This window comes from Chroicocephalus ridibundus, chromosome 2 (assembly GCF_963924245.1).
Source record: "Chroicocephalus ridibundus chromosome 2, bChrRid1.1, whole genome shotgun sequence".
Taxonomy (NCBI): Eukaryota; Metazoa; Chordata; class Aves; order Charadriiformes; family Laridae; genus Chroicocephalus; species Chroicocephalus ridibundus.
In genome coordinates, this window is record NC_086285.1 from 47026968 (window position 1) to 47044203 (window position 17236).

The 17236-nt window shown below is 43.2% G+C and overlaps 1 protein-coding gene across 1 annotated transcript in view; it reads left to right on the forward strand.

Annotated features, from left to right (window-relative positions):
• The window catches only part of SH3BP5 (SH3 domain binding protein 5), a 52525-nt gene that overhangs the window by 19161 nt on the left and 16128 nt on the right, over nucleotides 1–17236 (forward strand). Inside the window, exon 4 of the mRNA XM_063325289.1 lies at nucleotides 14208–14372. Coding sequence (XP_063181359.1) covers nucleotides 14208–14372 — 165 coding nt within the window. The remainder of the gene's footprint in view (nucleotides 1–14207; nucleotides 14373–17236) is intronic.

Consider the following 17236-nt stretch of genomic DNA (forward strand, 5'->3'; position numbering starts at 1 on the left):
CTTAAAATTAATTAGGAACTAGAAAGTATTGTCTTGCCAGTATTGCTTCCTCCAGCACCCAAGTTTCCTATCCAAATTCGCTCAGTGAGAGCTAATTGGATCACAGCACCAGCTGGCTCTGCTGTGGACAGGAGGGCAGCATCGAGTGTGGCTGACAGATCCTGGGTTCAGATCCAACCGTGGTGGATATCCAGGTCTTCCCCTCTGGTTCTTAGGCACAAGATGTGTTATCCATCAGTATATTGGAGGTAGCCATGTCATAAGGAATCTCCTTTTCGTTCCTTCTTTCATGAGCTGAAGTCCTGATGCTCCTGTTTAAAACAACAAGGAGTTAAGAATGGTTTGTATTATCTGGTAAGCTTATCTTGGCAAAAAAGGTGGAGGGAGAGGGAACTTGAGAAGCAAAAATTAAATGTCAGCAGAACTGTGACAGACTTGCATTCCTGTTTGGCAACTTGCCATGGAGCTAGTAAAAAGCAAAATTATTGGCACAGTTACAGTGGAACAACCAACTGACCTTTCCTGGCTGAAGGAGTGTTTCTGGTTAACTGTTTAGAAACCAAAAAAACTATCTGATGGATTCACATTTTTTCAAAGCAGGGATACAGAAACCTAAAAATTAACTTTGACAAACCTTCTACAAATCCTTCCAACTGTTAAGGAAAAAACCCACAATCACCCAGAGCACTTGACTGCTTTCTATGGCTATAGTTCGGTGCTGCATTATCATTGATAAGTAATGATTGCCTGTGCAGCACTGCTGCTAATGGACTGTTAATTCTCGTCTCTCTTCCAGTTTGTTCCTCTGGCACATGGAGAAAGCAGTAGAAAGTGATGTGTGCAAAAGTGCCCCTTTTATCAAATGAGAACAACTCCTCTCAACATGGGGTCAGTAACCGCCATAGGCTCCTAAGAGTATTTGCACCCATGTTTGTGGTGGTGGAGCCAGCAGAAAGTATTTTGTATGGATGTTGCTCCTCTGGCCATTTGCAATAATCAGTCTAGGCTGGTAATGTAGGTTATGTTATTTGTGGTCTGCCTATGCTGATAGTTTGTCCTTTTAATTGAAGATGCTGTATTGCAGCTGCCCTGGTGGCTCTTGGGGACCCTCACAGTAGTGCCGGGGACAGAGGAGGCAACGATTTCTGGTTTAGGAAGGTGGGGTGAATGATGTGAGAAGGAGCTTGCTCCCTGGGTGTTTAAATCAACAATACAGAAATGGCTGTGGTTTTGGTTTTGGATTACTTAGGCTGGTGGGGTGGAGAGGCCACTTGGAGGCAGGTCACCAGCTCTCTTCCTGAACTGGGATTTACCTGTTGGTGGTAGAGAAGCTTGTCTGTGGGGTGGGGGCTGACGTGATGGTCTCATTTAGTGCTGGGGCAGGCCAGATACAGAAGGGAGGGAGGCAGGCAGCACAAGCCTTGCCTGGGAATAGATGGTTGGAGTGCCCCAAAGGGAAAGGAGACATGGAAATTGCCTTGTGGGCAGTCGGGGAGACCAATGCTGTAAATAAATGGTAAGGAGATGAAATGTGGCTGAGCTGGCAAGAAGTGGTGTCTGAAAGGATTGAAGTATGGAGGCTGCGTGTTGTACCTGATGGCCTAAGAAGTTTTGAGTGTCCTTTTTCCCTTTCAGTTCCCTGTGGACCTGCTCTAGACTTGAACCCCTTTTTCCCACCAACTCTTTCCGTTTTTGTTACGAAACACATCATTAAATCTTGGGGAAACCGTGTCGATGTGACGTCAGTCCTCTTGTGAAATGTGGAGTTCCCATTGCTGTGATCCCAAGGGACGTTCTCAGCATATACTCATCTCCCTTTCCACATGGTATGTGGCAGGCTGTGGAGCCAGGCACCCATCTGAAGAGGAAATAAGCCAAGCAAGGGAATGTAATCAGTAATTTTATTATTTAGGGTGAGGAGTCACTTCCTGGACTTCCACCAGGGGATCCACTGAGTTTTGCAACTTTAATTTTGAAGTAGGATGCACGTTTGAGTTAAGTGAAGAAAATGTTTAGCCACGCTCAAGATTTGATGGAGTGCGTTTTGTGCTCTCCTGTCATGTTTGCACAGCTGTGATTGATTGAAATCCTGGGAGCAGCGTGTAGAAGTCACCACCCTGCATTCAGGTACATACGGCTCAGTGTTTCAATGCTGCCAGACAGAGCTTGTGCTCAGTGTGTTCAGTTTGCTCCACTTGAACACTTAAAACCTGAAAACTGTATTTCAAGTCTTGCATTATGGTTCTGTTGCCTTTTTCTTCAGACCAAAGTTGTGATGATGCCTAGGAAGCAAGGAGTTCAGGGAGACTTACCTGGGTCAACCAGTTGGGTCTTGCCTGGATGATTTATTACTGCTGTTATTTGGGGCCTTAAATTTTAAGTAAATCATTTACATTTGTGTTCTGGCTGTGCACTGGTTGAGCAGTGTGATATTCAAGTGTCTCAAGCTAGCTGTCCTTAAACTTCTGGGAAGATAACAGATGTTGCCTGGTCAGATTTGGAAAGTTACGCCAAAGATCAGATCTGTGAAGGAAAGCTCCTGAATGTGTTTGTCTTCCCATCAACCCTGCTAATGCAGGATAGTAGGTCAGTGTGACTGGCAGGTTTCTGCCCTCTTAATCCTGAGCAGCTGGAAATCTGCCCTGCATTTGGGAACGCTAACGGCTGCTACTTCAGATGAACTGAAAAAAAATCCTTACCTGATTCACATTTAGTGCTCTGTTACTTATATTTCCTGCAGACAAGGTGGCATCTGTAGCAAAAACATCTGCAAACACTATGTTCTTGGGACCTTTGGATAGTAGGAAACAATTTTTAGCTACTTGGTTGTTGAAATACCTGTACTGATAATTCTGTGCATATATGTTCTCCCTCTAAAAGTTAGACCTCCTGTGTCTATCTGTGCTTTCTATGCCTCAGTGAACAGGTCTAGTTATTTTGAGTTGGTATTTATACAGCCTACATCTTCATTTTATGTGAGCACTATTCTGTTTATGGATGATTAGTTTGTACAAGCTATTGATGCAAAAACTGTAATTGGTCTTCTCATCATTAGTAGGAGATATGCCTTGGAGGGCTCCATTGTTTAGATCTTTAGCTGTGCACTGTAAATTAGAGGGTCTTCCCTCTTCTGCTTTTCTTTCCAGAAGCCGAAGATGATACTGTTTTCATCTAAGTGTTTTGAAGAATCCATCTAGAAGAGACAAAAAAAAAATTACTATCTTTTTTTTTTGGTGTTGCTTTCTTGTGCTTTCTTCCACCCTACAAAGCATCCATCAGTTCTTAGCTATTCTGGATGGCAGCAATACAAAGCCACCTCCTCTCCAGTAGCTGTTGACAATGCAATGACCTAATTATTTTCCCTACCCTTCAAGAATGTTTTTTTTCTTGTTCTTTTTCTGTTGTGAAATACTAACGTGTTGGGCAAGTAGGTCTGAAATACTGCAATACTGGGGTAAGTTGGTGTAGAAATGCCCTACGTTTTTTGGAGTAACAAGGAGAGGGCTAGGGCAGGAAATTTTGGGTTTTATCTTTTTGTTAGATGTCAGCTGAGTTAGGCAGAAGGAAGTGACACAGGTGATCTGGCTATTGTGCCTAGCCACAGGTGCAATGGCGGATGCTGGAAGTGGCGGGAAGGTGTAAGGAGTTCTTCTAAAATGGTGCTGGGATGTGAAAATAGAGATTAATTTCTTTTTCCTCTGCTGTTGTCTGAAGATTTGATTAACATCATTTTGCATCCTCCTTAATTTGGAAAACCCCAATATAGGTATATTGTGAGTTCCTTTGCATAGCTGTAACGCCTTCCATAGCAATTGCCAAAAGGCAAATCTACAGCATATGAAAAACTGGCAATTTAAAGGAAAGCTTGCCTTGCTTTGTTCTCTCGTACTGTTTCCCCTCCCAATCCTTTCTGGCCACTAGTAAAGGCTATTTCAAGAGATTGTAAGCCACAGATAGGATCATCTGTCAAAAATAGTAGCTGGCATTTGTGCCTGGGTGACTTGAGGTCAGGATGATATCTTATGTACCTGTTTTGCCTGGTAATTGCTCAGGGATGGCTGCTGACGGCAGTCTTGCAACTTTGGGGAAGTTGTTCAGCCACCCCAATCTTTATTGTATGCAGTGGTCTATATAGGTGGGAGTTTATTATGAAACAATAAACGCTCATGCTAGGGGTTGCTGCCAAAACAAATCCGATACGGATGTTGGTTACTGCCTTCTGGGTGTGTTTCATTATGACTTCTAGTAAAACAGTATGAATTTATGAGCTCTTGTCTGTTCTTGCTGGAAAAGACTGTGTGAAGAGTCTAATTCCTATGTAGCACGTGTAGGAACAGCTCTGTATTGACTTGGTTTCTGCAAGAAAAATCTCTCCTAATTGCAGCAAACTTGCAGTTCTACTGCTAGAATATAAATTTTGCTGCCAGGATGTGGAAGAAATGTTTGTCTCTTTGCTGTGTCTGCTTCTGATGTTTGGTTTCTTTTTTTGGTAAAGGGTGCTAATAGTTTGATATTGAAGGAGAATTTTATTGCTGTGAAGTAGAATTGAAATTTTGTCTGTTCCTGCTGCTACCTAGACTTTTTCATTCAAGGATTGGACTTAGCCCTTCATTTGTTCAGAACAGCACTCCCAGCTTTTTCCTTTAAGCCAAGCAAGCGTGTTATTCACACGTGCTGTGGAGTTGTATAATTCCACTAGGAAAAATTTTGAAGAGTCGAAAGCTTAAGTATCTTCAACAGGTCCCTTAGGAAAATGTCTGTCTCAAAAGCAGCCGTGAGCATGTAGTCAAAGATGTACAAGGTTAGCCTGGGACGTTCTTCCAGAGGACGTCTCTGCTATTGAGGATGGGCAGTTGCTGGTGGGTGTGAGGCTTTCCAGGGACTGGGAAGAACATGTTCAGAAAAGCCCATCTCCCAGGCGAAACTCCTACCCGCGTGCCTTGTCTTTGCTTATGTCGCTATCCATGCACACACAAGATGTGCTTTCAGAACCAGGCTGCCAATCCCTTGCCAGCCTTCTGGAGACTTCTGTGAACAAACATTTGCTGCTTTGGTGGCCATTGTGTGAGACAACGATCCCGTGTTTCCCTTGAATGTATCTGTTGTATCTGTATGTGTTGAACATTTATTATCTTGGATAATTAGCAAAATCCACTAAGGCAGGCTGTGTAAATCTTGCAGCGTGTATTTGTGGGAGTTTGTTCCTTGCTTCTATATTTGATTTCAGCAAGAGAGGCTGCTGCCAGGTGCAGATGAGCATGTAGAGCCTCTGTAAACCTAGAAACCAGCTGTAAACCCTAGACTCGCTGAGTCATTGCCTAAGCCCTGAGAATGCAGGTTATCTTGCTGCTTTTTCTCTCTTAATAAGGTAGCGTACCTTGGAGAGGAAAAACCTGGGCATATTCTATGATCCCGTCTTCCAGAAGGCAGCAGCTTTATTATTTTGGCCACAAACAAGTGCACAACTAAAAAGCAGATGGCAGTGAGTGCCCAAGAAGGCTGTGTCTGGATAGTATTAGGATGAACAATTTTTCATATTCTGGTGCCATAGGCTCGTTAATTAGTGTGAGTAACTCCAAGCAGACCAGCATCTCGCAACAACCTCATGAAAAATGAGGGAGGGCCAAAAGGCTCGGCGAAGGATGTCCCATACAATCTCTGTGCCCAAATGAGCATGACCTCCCTACTCCTGTGAGGCAAAGAGCTAGAGCAATTAAAAACGAGGAGTCCAGTAAGTTTTAGATGACTGAGTGTACAGTGGTGATGATCGGCTCAGAGATTATATTCGTGCTCTCGTTTCACAAGATCCTAGTGTACAGCCTAGATGGGGGCCACCAGAGAACAGCGAAGGGTTGGCAGCTGATTCTTCGGTCCAGTCCAGGATTGGTTTTAACAGCATTTAAAGAAATTGTATATTTATATATTTTCTTTCTCATTTCCTTCCATATCTCCTAAAGAAGGAAGGTAGGAGTCTGTCTTTGAGGAGACCAACTGTCTGTATGCTGGTAACAGAAGCAGCTAATGAAGTGAGCTGCTGGTTGTGCCCTGAACTTTTTGTCTCTTGGAATATGGCTTGTGATCCAGTCTTAAGGGAGTTTCACACATTGCCTAACTTTAGCACAGGGCTAGATGTCTCTCAGAACATGCTTTCTGGGTCTACTCTGATTTCCTGGGCCTTTTTATAGACTACAGGTTTACCAGAAAATAAAACAGAGCCAGGAGTCAGGTCAGTTCAATAACAATTAAGCTATTGGAAGCGGAGGGGTGCATGCATGGATGGGACCAAGAAACCCAGCACAAGAACAAGACGCCTAATCAAAAGCAGAGACTAAGGGACATCTGGTCATTGTATTCCACAGGCATTTCATTCGTTATGCAGCAGGGAGGAAATGGTTTGTGCTCCAAAAAGCTCTAGCAAGGCTTATTTTCACCTTCTCCCCCTTGTCTTCTCCATCCAAATAAAAATCTTCAAATCTGCTTTTGTAAAAGCAAATTATAACCTGTCTGCACTTTTATAGCTTTTCAATAAATAGCTTAAAGAATACAAGGGTGTTTCAGCCTCTTGCGAGACGGTATTTTCTGTCAGTAATTCAAACAATCATCACAGATTAATATATAGCTCACAAAAAGCCTCACAGATCTGCCAAAATTGGGTCACTCCTGAGGCTTTGGATTTTATAAGTTGTTTATAAACATCTGTACATGGCCTATAGCAAGAAGGGGGTTCGGTTTTTTTACTACCTCTCGGTTCTTGTTTGGCTTGGAGTTTGTAGTCTGTGGGGAGAGGGGAAAGGAAGGTCATGATCCTTAAAAAAAGCAAGCAAAACCCCACCCCCTAACCTCATCGTTATTCTGATTATACAAGAAAATAAATGCGTGGGTCTGAGAATCTAGGAGAACATTCAGCATCACTGCAAATTTTTTGCAGCTAGGTTCTTTGTTTTTTGAGAAACTGTAAGGAAAAAACAGTGGTATCTGATAGAAATGCTGGTTGTACAGGATCTCTAGAGGTCATCTGATCGAACCTCCTGCTCAAAGCAGAACTGTCATCATTGCTGGACTGCATCAACAATGGCTTTGCCAAATCTTGAAAATCTCCAGAGATGGAGACTTATAACTTCTCTGGAGAACCTGTCTGTGGGCCGCGCTGCCCTCCTGGTAAGAAAGACTTTTTTAATGTGCAACCTGAACTTCCAAGCTGCCATCCGTGGCTGTTGCTCCATGTTATATCATCCAGTACTGCTGAGAAGCATTTGTTTGCCTCTGTCATCTTTGCAGCTCCACTTCAAATTTCAGCTGGCAGCTAATTAGATTACTCTTTAGTCTTCTCCTTGCTAGACTAAAAAAGCCCACATCCCTCAGCACTTCTTATAGGGGTCATTGTAGACCTATGGATACTGCCTTGACATCCCTCTTGAACTGGGGGGGCGTGGATGTAGTATTGAGCATGCAACCTCACCAGCACCGAGTTGGGAGGAATGATAACTCCCCATGATTGGCCAGCCATGGCCCTCTTAATGTAACCTAGGACATGGTTTGCCTTACTCGCAACAAGAGTGCACCTTTTCAGCTGTTGCAGTCTGACACCCATAGTAATGCGCAGGTCCTTTTTGGCAGGGCGGATCCTCCCATCTGTGCTGCTCATGGGATTATTCTACCCCAGGTGCAGGACTCCACACTTCTTCTTGAACCTTGTGAGGTTTCTCTATGAGGTTTCTCTTGGCCCAGTTGAGTTTCACAAGGTCCATCTGGGTTAAGGTTCTGTCATTTGCCATTTCAACCACCTCCTCTAACTTGGTATCATCCACGGATTTGCTGGGGGTGCAGCTGTGCTGGTATCGAGGTGGTTGTTAGGATGTTGAGCATTATGGGCCTTGTGTTGGCATCTGGGCTGCTCTTCTTGTTACTGGCTGCCAGCTGTGTTGAAACAAGTTGAGGAAAACTGGAGCCAAAATAGCAGCACTCAGCAGCTAGTTGCTGTGAATGCACTTAACTGCCTTCGCCTTGTAGGCTTTTGAATTATTGAACTCGCTGCAGCAGTGGGGAAGAGGGGCATGCCCTGGTCAAGGAGTGATGATCCTGCTGTCCTCATCCCTGCCAGAAGCTTGTGCAGGATGCCGCGGCGCAGTCACCGCCATCAGAGTGATCCCTGAAGACAGGCAGTGCTACGGCAACTCTGGTGGGCGACTGATGGAGGAAAGTTCCTGTTTTAAAACATGTTCCCTGTTGTACTTTGCACAGCAAATTAACCGTGGGATGTTGTTAAATGAATGAGAGGGGGCCAGAATGGAAACATCTGAAATTTGCTTCCTTCTGAAGAGTGTGACTGGAACACAGTTAATCATTATCTATTTGGTAGTAAGCAAGTACGTGTTTGCTGGTAGCAATTAAACTATTGTTTTAAAGATTAATGAGTGGGAGAGACATTGGTTTCACATTAACAAACAAGCGCCTTTTTAGAGCAAAGGCCTTGGGCCAGCACGTAATGTGCTGGTGCCTTGTTCTGAGCAGCAGCTGTGGGTTCCCTTCACGCTCCAGCTTACAGCGACTTTTATAAACAGAGATTGTTCATGCCTTGTATTGGCAATAGCGGAGAGATTCTGAAAGAAAGTGGGTGTCAAGACCTTGGCAGCGCGGGATGAGATAGGTTCACCTGGCTAAACGAGAAGCCAATTTTGTAAATATTCTAAAATAATTGGTCTTTGCTGACTGTCATTTCTAATGGGAGATTTGCTGGTTGTATTAGTGATGCCCTTTTAATGAATTTACCAGCACTTGTGGCCTCATCCTCTGGTGAGGGATGCTGGCCAAGGGGAGAAATTCTGTAGCCGGCTTCACCCCACAAAATGTACCCTCTGCACCTATTTCTGGCAACCTGGCTTGGTCGTTAGCTGCATGCATATGTGCTCATGGGTCAGAGGCTGGGCAGTGTCTACCAGCTTGTATTAGATGTCAGGTAACCTCAGAGGAATGCTATAGCCGTGTTGCACCGTGTTTCGGTGTCAGTGATATTGTGCAGTCCTGTATATAACTAGATAGGCAAAAACTGAAATTGGAGATTAGGTGAAACGAGGAAGAGGAGTATATGTCTTGGTTGATGTGGATGCAGAAGATTCGAGCTGTGTGTGGTAGGGTGGGAACCATCCTCTATTAGGTCAGTTAGGCAAGGACTCTGACTACAAAGGGGGAGTGGGGCAATAAAAGCTGTGTGGACTAAGCAGAAAATTGTATTTCATAATTAAAGAGTACAGGGTTTTCTGCTTTGAAGGTGGACAAGCAAATGTGTCTGTGCTGGCCTGAAAGTCTGTCTGTATGCTGCTGCCAGTTCCAGAAGAATTACTGCATTTTAAAAAGTGCATGGTTTTGTTTTCTTCTATTAGCTTGCCATGGCCTAGCTTTTTTGTTTTCATCACTGTCTTTAGCTAAAAACATAATCCAGCTGTTGTGCGTGGTTCCCATCTGTGCCAAGGCCCTGTGTAGACTAAGCAGAGGATTTCCCGTAAGGGTGCAGCTTTTATCCCCCCCAAAAGAGCTCCTTTCTGGAATATGTTACTAGCTTGCAATTATGAACCCTGTCAGTACCCCTTTAATTTTACATCATTTATTTTAAAAGCTGACGTATTTTATACTGTAGTGCTCCATTTGCTTCTGAGAGTGCTGCTACTGCATGTCACCTCTGAGTCTTTGGGAGCTGGCTGGGAGTTTGGGGGCTGCACGTATCGGAGCCAGGGAGATCAGCAGCAGATGAGCTGGTGAGAGGAGATTTTTGTCGACACCCCTAGTACTTTTCCCTTGTGCTACCCCAGGGCTAAACCTCTCTCAACTCTAACACCAGTTTGTGCTTGAAAGCAAAATAAACTAGTTTTCAGCCATTAATTTGAATTTTGAGTTCTGGTCTTCTGAGAGAAACAGCCACTGTCTAAAATGAAGAAGTTCATACGCAGTGTCAGGAGGCTGGATGAAGATGTGAGCTCCTGTTCTCTATGAGAACATGGTTCTCATGGTTTTAAAAGCACATGAAGAACACGGCTACTCTGTCTTCCATCAAACTGAGTGACCTGCAGGCTTGAGACTAGAGAGCATGAGAGCAATCTGTCAGTGATGGTGCAGAACAACTTGTACGTGCTGGAGGGAGTTTTAAATGAAGGCTAATTATGGAGTAACTATACTAACTAAAAAGTGTTTGAGTATCCTTTTTCACATTGGCAAAACCACAAACCTGTTGATGTTTCCCTAATGACTAATGCATCGTTCTTTACCCTAGCATTTGGCTTTTTTCTTTCCTAGGCTTTCAGCAAGTTGCTTAAAATAAAAGGCTGTAGACTGACTTCAGATAACTGTTGAAGCTAAATTGCTATTTGGACTTACTCTTTTGCTTAAACCAAAAGGCATTTTGTGTTCCAAAACAGTGTTTCCAAACTGCCGTTGCAGAGTAGCGTTCAACAAATACAGCTGGGAGACAGTATGTAAGTACAGTTTTGTTTCAGTTTCCCATTTGCCCACACAGTTACGGGGTGTGAAGCTGAACGTGGCCAGAGTTATGGGCCTGCCTGTTAACAGCTTCAGCTCTCAATGCCCTGCAGGTCCAGATGCAAGCAGAAATCTAGCTGAAATGTAAATTTAACTTCTGGTTTTCTCATCGTAAAGAACGTTTTCCTGCTGTGCAGCCAATAGTGCTTTAGAGGCTTCATCAGAAGAGCTACTAGTACTGCAAGCTACCCCTAAATGTTGTTTTCCGTGGGGATTTAGTAACTCAGCTCCTAACGCTCCACAGGCTTTTTGTTGGCTTAGATGTGTTGATCCCTGACCCGGGTATCTGTGCCAACAGAAACTTTCAAGTGCTGATGCAGTTACGGTGAGAAAACTGTACTTCTCCCGTGCTCGCATTGCCCCTGGGATCTGGTTTTACTGGAGTTTCGAAAGCGCTTACTTGCCGGTGCAGTTCTGCCTGTGCTGGGAATGGGTCGCCGGTCTGTTTTCCTGTGTTTGTAAGTTGTTTCTTGCGCAGGCAGGCCCGCTCCTGCGGCGGGGCAGCCATGGAGCTGAAGCCTTCACTGGGGCTAGGCTTTGACAGCCTTATTGCTTGGAAGTTATTGGGCCCTGGCTCCCTCTCATAGGGTCTTCCATGAAAATCAGTCCTGCTCTTCCTCCCAACATCCTCAGCGCTGTTCTGCAGTACTCTGTGCCCGCTCTTTACCGGAGTCTTGCATTTTATTTCACTTTTAAAATCCTATCTCAAACTGTTTTATGGAAAACTTCTGGTCTTTATTTGCATTTGATCCCTTTACTAGCATAGGTCAAATTTACTGGAAGGAAAAAAAAAGTTGCAAATTTTTTGAGAATTCAGCAGAGGATGTTTTGGGGACTAAGATTCAGGCATCTTGCTGTGTCCTTTGTTGGAAGCTTAGGTTGAGCCTTGTTTAAACATCCTCAGATGGCTTTCCTGTACTTGGTGGGTACCATGGTTTAGGTTAGTTAGTGGCTAAATCACAATATTCTTTAGCCAGGCTTATTCTGAATTTATAAATTGTGTTAGTATATTTGAAACAGGCAGCTGGTGTCTGGGGTGATGAGAAGATGTAATGCATGAGGTTTTTTTCTTAGACTTTCTGAGCTCATTTGACGGTGAATTTGCACCAGGATGCTGTTCATCCACTGATAGTGGCTCAAAGCTCTGTACTGCTTTGGGATGTGCAGTCCTGCACGGAAATTGACACTTTACACTGTGGTGTAAGCTGCCTGAAAGCAGCAAATGGCAAGGTTAGATGAATTTCTCTTCTGTGGAAACCACCAGCAGCGGCTTCAGAAGGAAGTGCATCAGGGACCTTGGTCGGAAGGAAATTACTGTGCCGATTGTGATGACTTTGATTTCCCTCCCCAGCTAGTAGCTGAAGGACCTCTGACACACAACTGCTATTTTTCCACAGTCACTTTGGGGTGAAGTACCTCTCTGTGTGATAGGGGGAAGGAAGTAAGAAGAGCTTGATGCTAATTCAGGACATTGTAAGGGAAAACTTAGTGTGCTTTATTTCCTTTTGAGACTTGTGTTTAAAGTAGGAGCCCATCTCCTCTGCCACGGGGCAGGGAGGGAAGGGTTTTTTCCATTACCTTTACAAATAACTGATGTCTCAAGTGTGAAGGTATTTGATGCAGCTGGTGTTGAGGAGTTGCAGCCAGCTGCTTGCCGGAGAAAGGTACCATTGTTCTGCTTATTTCCCATTTTGTGTCAGGGATTTTTAGCCACTTCCCAAATAACCACCATTTCTTCACACTGCAACCTTTTCCTTTATTCATAAGACTTAATCTTCCTCAATTTAGCATTCTGTATGTCAGAGCCCTTTCTCCTGTTTCAGCCTCAGACGACTCCTCTGTATATCATGACATGTAAAGTTTTATTCATTATTTTGTTCCGTCAGTCATGTCTGGTCAAAGACGTTTCCCATAGGTATAAACTGGGTAATTCCAGTTTATTTTTAAAAAATCATTGAAGTGTAAACGAAAACTGCTTTCACAGTGCTGGATGCTCAATTAATTGAATGTGAGGCTTAATTGAATGTGAAGGCTGGTGTTTCAGTACAGAGCAGCTCAAAAATACTGCTTTAAATAGAAATTTATGAAATACATAATGTAGAAAAGTTCAGGTAAAGATTTTACTTTTGAGATAAACAAGGCATTTGTGCATCAATCTCAAGAGGGCTCTAGAGCAGTAAAATGTTGATATAGTTGAGAGATGGCAAATGAACGTAGAAGCTTCAGAAATTAAATATTTCTGATGAAGGAAAACAAAGTGAAACCTGCATGTTTGAAAGTCTGAATGTTAAAATTGCTATCCATTCAGTGATAACTATAAAAAGAGAGGACACCTCTATCTTATTAAAAAAACAAACAAACAAAAAACCAACAAAAAACCCCAAACAAACAAACCAAACCAAAAACCACCAAACAACCAAACCCCAGCCAACACCAGTACTTTTTTTTATGGGTATTCTGTGTCCATTTATTGTAGAGTCACTTATTTTGAATGCTTAAGACTTGTCGCTGGTGCTAAAGTGCTACACTGCAGACTGCTGAACTCTGTGATGACTTTTGTCACCGTGGTGCTACTGAAACCTGCAGCATGACTGGCATTATTTCTGCCTTATTGGCTGCTCTCCCTCGTTGGGCTGACTAGGCAAGGGTTTGCCGCTGCGTTAGGGACCCTGGAGGGCTGACACTCAGCTGTGGAAAACTGAGTTGGCTCCAGCCTGCAAGATGGGATGTGAGCATTTTACTTGAGGACTGTTCAGAGTGGGATTTGGATATCGTGAGAGCCTTGTTAAAACCTTCAGGAGAGATGAAGGTGGTCTGTAAATGCATTGTCTTGGAGATTATTTTTTGGGTCCAGAATAAAAGAGGTCACAGCTCGTTGATTAGACGGCTTCTAAGCTGTGTTTGCTTTGCTGGGAAGGTCTTGTTGTTTAGGAGGAGTCTTTGTTTGCACAGCAAGAACCATATAGTTCTCCCCTGCTTCCACACAGACACTTGAAAGGGCTTCCTTCAAGCTCAAACTTTGTGTTAATTTGCTAAAAATAAGCAGTTTCAAAAGGACATAACAAGGCCTTTACCTGTGCGTTAAGTGCATTGCAAACTCCCTTGGTTACTTCTGGGTCTGTGTCCTGGGGACTTGCTGCACCAGTTGTTTCCCAGTGATGGCAAAGGAGAAGAACACCCAAAGAATTATCAGTTACCTTCTCAGAAAACTTGTTTATGCTTTATAGCAAGGTAGTACTTCCAAAACATTTCCTCAGAGTGATAATAGTGCACCAGATAAAAATCTACCCTGACTAAACTCAGGGAGTGCCATTCTTAATGTATTCTTCACATGCTACAAGTTCGCTATTGCATTTTCTTTTGTTTTGTTTCTCAGTGATTAAACCTCCATCATGAAGTATTTATTTCTCAGCCAGGTGCTTATTTGTAGGCCATCAGCTGTGTGTTTTTTGACTATGAACACCATGAGACAATTCTTTGCAAATTACCTGTTTGGGTGGAAACTGCTGAATTAGCAGTACTTACTCCAGTGAGGAAATATGTGTCGCTTACAAGTAAAAGGTTGGGAAACAGGAATGCTGGCGCGGTGTTTTTAAAGCCCTGGGATTAGTGTGGTAGATCTTGTAAATGTGACTGCAAGGGTTCCTTTGTGTCTGATCCCAGCTTCTCTTTTTTAGGCACAGCTGGAAGCTCAGAGGGCAACTCAGGATTTTCAGAGGGCCACTGAAGTGCTGCGTGCTGCAAAAGAGACCATTTCGCTTGCTGAGCAGAGGCTCCTGGAAGATGACAAACGTCAGTTTGACTCTGCCTGGCAAGAGATGCTCAACCACGCTACTCAGAGGGTAATGCAAACTTGTCCCAGCATCTGTCTTTTCCCTATTTCATGTTCTCCTGTGGTATATGAGGATTAGTTTCTGAAAGACCAAATTTTTGTATTGGTCCAGATACATGACATGTAGGAAATGAAGCTACAGCAAATTACAAAGCCTAAGGTTAAATGATTTGGGCCTTGGGCTGCTATTGGGGAAACTATAGTTCTCTATCTGGCTGTGCTGGTAGCTAGTGGAGTAGCTCTCTAAAGAAAAAACCCAACAATCTATGTAATAGAGAAAGACAATGTCTTAAGGCATATATGCATTTGGAGTTATGCCAGAATAATTACATGGGGATGGCTTTTCCTGAATACATGCGTTACGGAAACTCTTACTCTGGAAAAACAGGGACATGTTCCAATTTTAGCATAACCTGTGCTTAGTATGGAGAAAGTCGAACAAGGCACTTCAGAAACGTGTGTTTGAATATAGAATTACTCAAAAACGTGTGTTGCATTTTAAGCTTGCACCCTGCTCTATCTTGAATTATCTTTCAAATTTAGACAAGATCTTACCTCCTTTGTAAAGTCTTTTTAAATCTACAGGAGAGATGCACTGTCTAACAATGAAAGGTGGTATTCATTTTAGCAGCTGTCAAGAAGAATTTTCCTGTCATCTTCCATGTCTCTTTTTTCCTGTCTGTTAACAAAAAAAAAAAGGCAGAAAGTTTTTTTTTTAACATGAAAGAACCAAAAATCGAAGCTAAAAACCTTTGTTCTGTCAGAGTTCCCTTAATATGCCAGTGGAGCTGAACTCGCTATTCCAAATATGCTAGTGTGCCGTACAATGTTCGTATTGTCTTGCAGTCCTCAATGCTGTAGCTCTGTTCCGTGGAGAAGCTTCTCAGTTAAAAGAAAGCCTGTATTCCAGAGTGAATTGTAGAAGTCAGCTGCCTGAGGAAGAAACAGGGAACAAAAAGGATGTTGGCTGTGTGTAGGGGAGAGATGGAAAACCTGGTATATATTAAGAAAGAGAAAACAAACTCCAGGCTATTGTTTGTGTTATTGTTCCTGTTATCATGAGGTATTTGCAGATCTGGTAACTTCTGTGTGTTTCTGAAGGAAGCCCCACCTTTGAGTGCACGTGCACCAGGGCACCAGCAGCTGTCACGGTGCCTAGTTGTTATCCCTGCTCAATAGGAGCAGAGTCCGGAAATGCATCCACAATTTTTTGATTCTTGGAATAGACAGGTGAGAAAACTGGAAGCATCTGAGGAGTTGCTTAGAGCTCCTGACTGCTAAACTGCTGAGATCTGGTGGAGAGGGATAGCAACCACTTATCAGCTGCCCCTCTCTAGCTGGCATAACAAGGACAGAAATGCTAGCAATTTTGAGAGTTCAAATGGATTACTCTTTTCCTTGGATATTTAAAGGGGATCCCTGTGTCCTCCTACAACTCTTAGTCCTTCCTTGACAGTCTGCAAGAGGAGTACGCCTGAGATGGGCAAACTCCCTCAGTGATTTAGGGCAGAAGATGGCTGCTGACAGGGTTTGGTGGAGTCATGTTGGTGGTGTTGATATGTATCATCACTGAATGCAGAATATCTGCTTGTCGGAGGACAAGTAAATAAGAACCTTAGGTTTATTTACTGCAGTTTTAAAATCTCTCAGGCACAGACTGGATTGTATAGAGCAGGTGATGGCTCCTCGAATGGAAAGTGTGTTACCCAACTCTTCCTGGTGCTTAAAATAGTCTGGGTAAGCTCAGTTCCCAGAAAGCACCTATCTGCATCTTTCCAGGGGACAGCAGATTTTGAAAGAGTTACATGGAAGTTTGTCTTGTGATTTTCATTGGCTGTACTGGAGGTCTTAAGCCTAGGGCCAGAGCCAAGAAGGGTGAAAATGCTGTTGGAAGTCCTGACTGAACAGACCCGGCATTAATTTGTTTGTAGTGCCTGACTGAGTTTTATAACTTCTTTAAGAGCAGAGCGACTACGTCCTCGGTTTCAGTGCATGCAATTAGTGAAGTGCTTAGTGTTCAGTGAGGTAAACAGAGTAACTGGGGTCTCAAGGAACAGAAAACATCATCGTTTCTTACCAAGCTACGAATGAAAACAGGTTGGAGGATGCGATCTACTGGAACAAAAGTTCTCCTTGACTGCCATGGTGTTTCTCTTAACTCAGATCGTTAACTATTAATTAGATTAGAAATTACTAATGGAAAAAAAAAAAATGTTTCTGAGCGTGAAGGCTGAGGGTTAAGGAATAGAATTCCTCTACTTCTACATATAAAATCACTTTTGGAGAAAGTTTTTGCACTCTAGTTGTTTGGATTTGCTAGCTTTTTTGCATGCATTTAAAAACGACAGTTGTACTGGGCAGAGAAGGATCTTGCACTCGGCCTTGTACAGCAATGAATCAAGGGCAGAAAAGCACCTCTGTGCCAAATATTAGAAGTGGGCTACTAATTAATTTGTTTCTCTATTGATAGAAACGTCAGGCAAGAGTAAAGTGTTTTTATTTGCTATTCTTAGGCAGAGGTAGCAGGCTGCATTGAATTAATCTGAAATTTGGAACAAAACCCGAGCCCCGAGCCCTGTAGCAGCTTGGTAGCTGACAAACAATGCAAACAAAGAGCATAAAGGAAAAGGGTAGGCGAGAGAACAAATGAGACACTTATTTATTTTTTTTTTTTATACAGGGATGTATGGAAATACTGCCAGGTTATGTTTGCACTTGTCCCAGTGGATGTGGACAAGGACTCTTGGGTTCCAGAGTACCAAACATGCAGACCCTCACTGGGAGGAAGCGGAGATAAGGGTTTCACATTGTAATTGCTTTTTGATTTCTTCATAGACTGAAAAGCTATTTTTAATGTGTCAGTCTAACAGGTTA